Source organism: Penaeus monodon, chromosome 24 (genome assembly GCF_015228065.2).
Source record: "Penaeus monodon isolate SGIC_2016 chromosome 24, NSTDA_Pmon_1, whole genome shotgun sequence".
NCBI classification, from domain to species: Eukaryota; Metazoa; Arthropoda; class Malacostraca; order Decapoda; family Penaeidae; genus Penaeus; species Penaeus monodon.
This window is the reverse complement of record NC_051409.1, coordinates 6,415,138-6,417,377: the sequence shown is the minus strand read 5'-3', so window position 1 is coordinate 6,417,377 and position 2,240 is coordinate 6,415,138. Positions and strand designations below refer to the sequence as shown.

General features: G+C 34.7%; 1 protein-coding gene across 1 annotated transcript in view; it reads left to right on the top strand.

Annotated features, from left to right (window-relative positions):
- The window catches only part of LOC119588511 (spliceosome RNA helicase DDX39B), a gene marked incomplete in the record, with an annotated part of 9,020 nt that overhangs the window by 6,528 nt on the left and 252 nt on the right, over window positions 1-2,240 (top strand). The window contains 5 exon segments of the mRNA XM_037937155.1: window positions 39-170; window positions 1,139-1,285; window positions 1,394-1,531; window positions 1,734-1,880; window positions 2,043-2,240. Coding sequence (XP_037793083.1) covers window positions 39-170; window positions 1,139-1,285; window positions 1,394-1,531; window positions 1,734-1,865 — 549 coding nt within the window.

Below are 2,240 nucleotides of genomic sequence, written 5' to 3'. Positions count from 1 at the left end.
TCCCTTGTATGCATCATTTTGTTAACTTGTTTTTACAGCCCATGGAAGTATATGTTGATGATGAAGCCAAGTTGACTCTTCATGGTCTGCAGCAGCACTACGTTAAAATCAAGGAAAATGAGAAGAATCGAAAATTGTTTGAATTACTCGATGCTTTAGAGTTCAACCAGGTAAATCCTCAAATACATTTTATTTACGGTTTAGGCAGTCGCTTGTAAGAGGCGGAGAGGTATGGGTGTCTGGACTGATTTACATTTGGTATGTTTGTTTAAATTCCATATATCAAAAGTGAAGAATTTTTAGATATGCTATAAAGTTCATTTTAAAGGGGGAAAACTATGAATAAAAAGATTATTAACTGGTTATCAAGGAACCAAAGTGACACTTAACTTGCATTATGTGTGTTTTAGTGACAAGTGATTTTATTGTACACCAATGGCTCCACTAATGCATATTAACCAAGGAGCCAATGACTGGTCATATCCTTTTCTTTAATTTTCATAAAAAGGCTACTTTATAATTACATATTTTTATAATGGAGATAGTAATATGGTAATATTAATAGAATATCAGTAATCATGTTTATAATAATAGAAAAAAGTCATACCTTCTAATGAGCTCCTTGTTGATCAAGCACATCTGGAATCCTCTGTGTACAAACAAAATACAAAAAAAAAGAGAACAATGCATTTACCAGGCACAAAAGGTTTTTCAGTAATAGTGAGGTCCTGTCATAGTACCAAATAGGTTTAGGGTATGCATAGTTGATGTCAGTCCATTTTATAGTTTATTGGTATATTCACTTATTGGCTTAAGTAATGAGTTTGTAATAGCAGGGATACAACCTTGTTGGTAGAAGTTAAGAGATAGATGGAAAGTTAGTATGGTTAAAAGGGGTCCTTCCTCCTGGAAAATATTTGGAACAAATATGGCATGATTTACTTGTGTGTTGGATATTTCACCCCCTCCCCCTTTTGTCTTCATTGACTGGAGTTCAGAGCATTGAGAGAGCAAGAGCGAGTTAGCGCTATATACTAAAATATGATTTAGATAGTTTTCCCCATGAGTAAAACCAATTCACTTGAGTTATCTAGGACTCATAGCACTGTTTTCCACTAATCTCCAAGCCATTTTTCAGGTTGTGATATTCGTTAAGTCAGTACAGAGATGCATGGCCTTGGCACAACTGTTGGTTGAACAGAACTTCCCAGCCATTGCTATCCACCGTGCCATGCAGCAAGAGGAGAGACTGAGTCGTTACCAGCAGTTCAAGGATTTCCAGAAGGTATTTAGGATTTCTAGTTTTGGGAAAAAGTTTAACATGTAGTTATTTTATATAGGTAATGTTTTAATGTGTTTGTTGATTTTCATGCATTTTCTTCTCATCTTCAAGCGCATTCTGGTGGCAACAAACCTGTTTGGTAGAGGAATGGATATTGAGCGAGTGAACATCGTGTTCAACTATGATATGCCAGAAGACAGTGACACATACCTTCACAGAGTAGCAAGAGCTGGTCGATTCGGAACCAAGGTGAGTTCAATCTACTTTGTTTTTGAAAATGTACGTAAAGTTTATTTCTAGCCTGATACTGTGTTTATTTCCTACATGTACAAAAGAAATAAGAAAAGGTATGTTATATATTTAAGATGAAATATGTATCATAATTTTTAAAATCCTTCTTTCCTTCTCAGTCATGAATTTTAACAATCTCTTGTCTTCTATTAATTTACAGGGATTAGCTGTCACATTTGTGAGTGAAGAGAGTGATGCAAAGATTTTGAATGAGGTTCAGGAGAGATTCGATGTAAACATCACAGAGCTACCCGATGAGATTGAGCTCAGCTCATACATTGAAGGTCGTTGAAATGGGAGAGAGAAGGTGAGCAAAAGACATTACTATGCAAAATTACCTATTTTACAACCATTTATCTGAAAAAGTGGAATTAGAACTAAGGTTCTGTTTTAATTAAGTAATTAGTGTGATATGGATATGTAATCCAACTGCTATTTGTTACTAATATCTTTTATGTTGTCTTTGCAGGAGTAATTGTAGGGTCCAGATGAGGCACTGGTGTAGTGTGAATGGTATAAGAAATGTTAATGTAAATGATTCCTTGTGTGTTTCATGTTGAGATTGATATTTTGAATGATCCTTTTATTTTGTAGTATTAGTGATACACATCTTTTGTTTCAATTTGAAAATGGTTATAACCAAAGCTTGCATGTCATGGAAGACTGC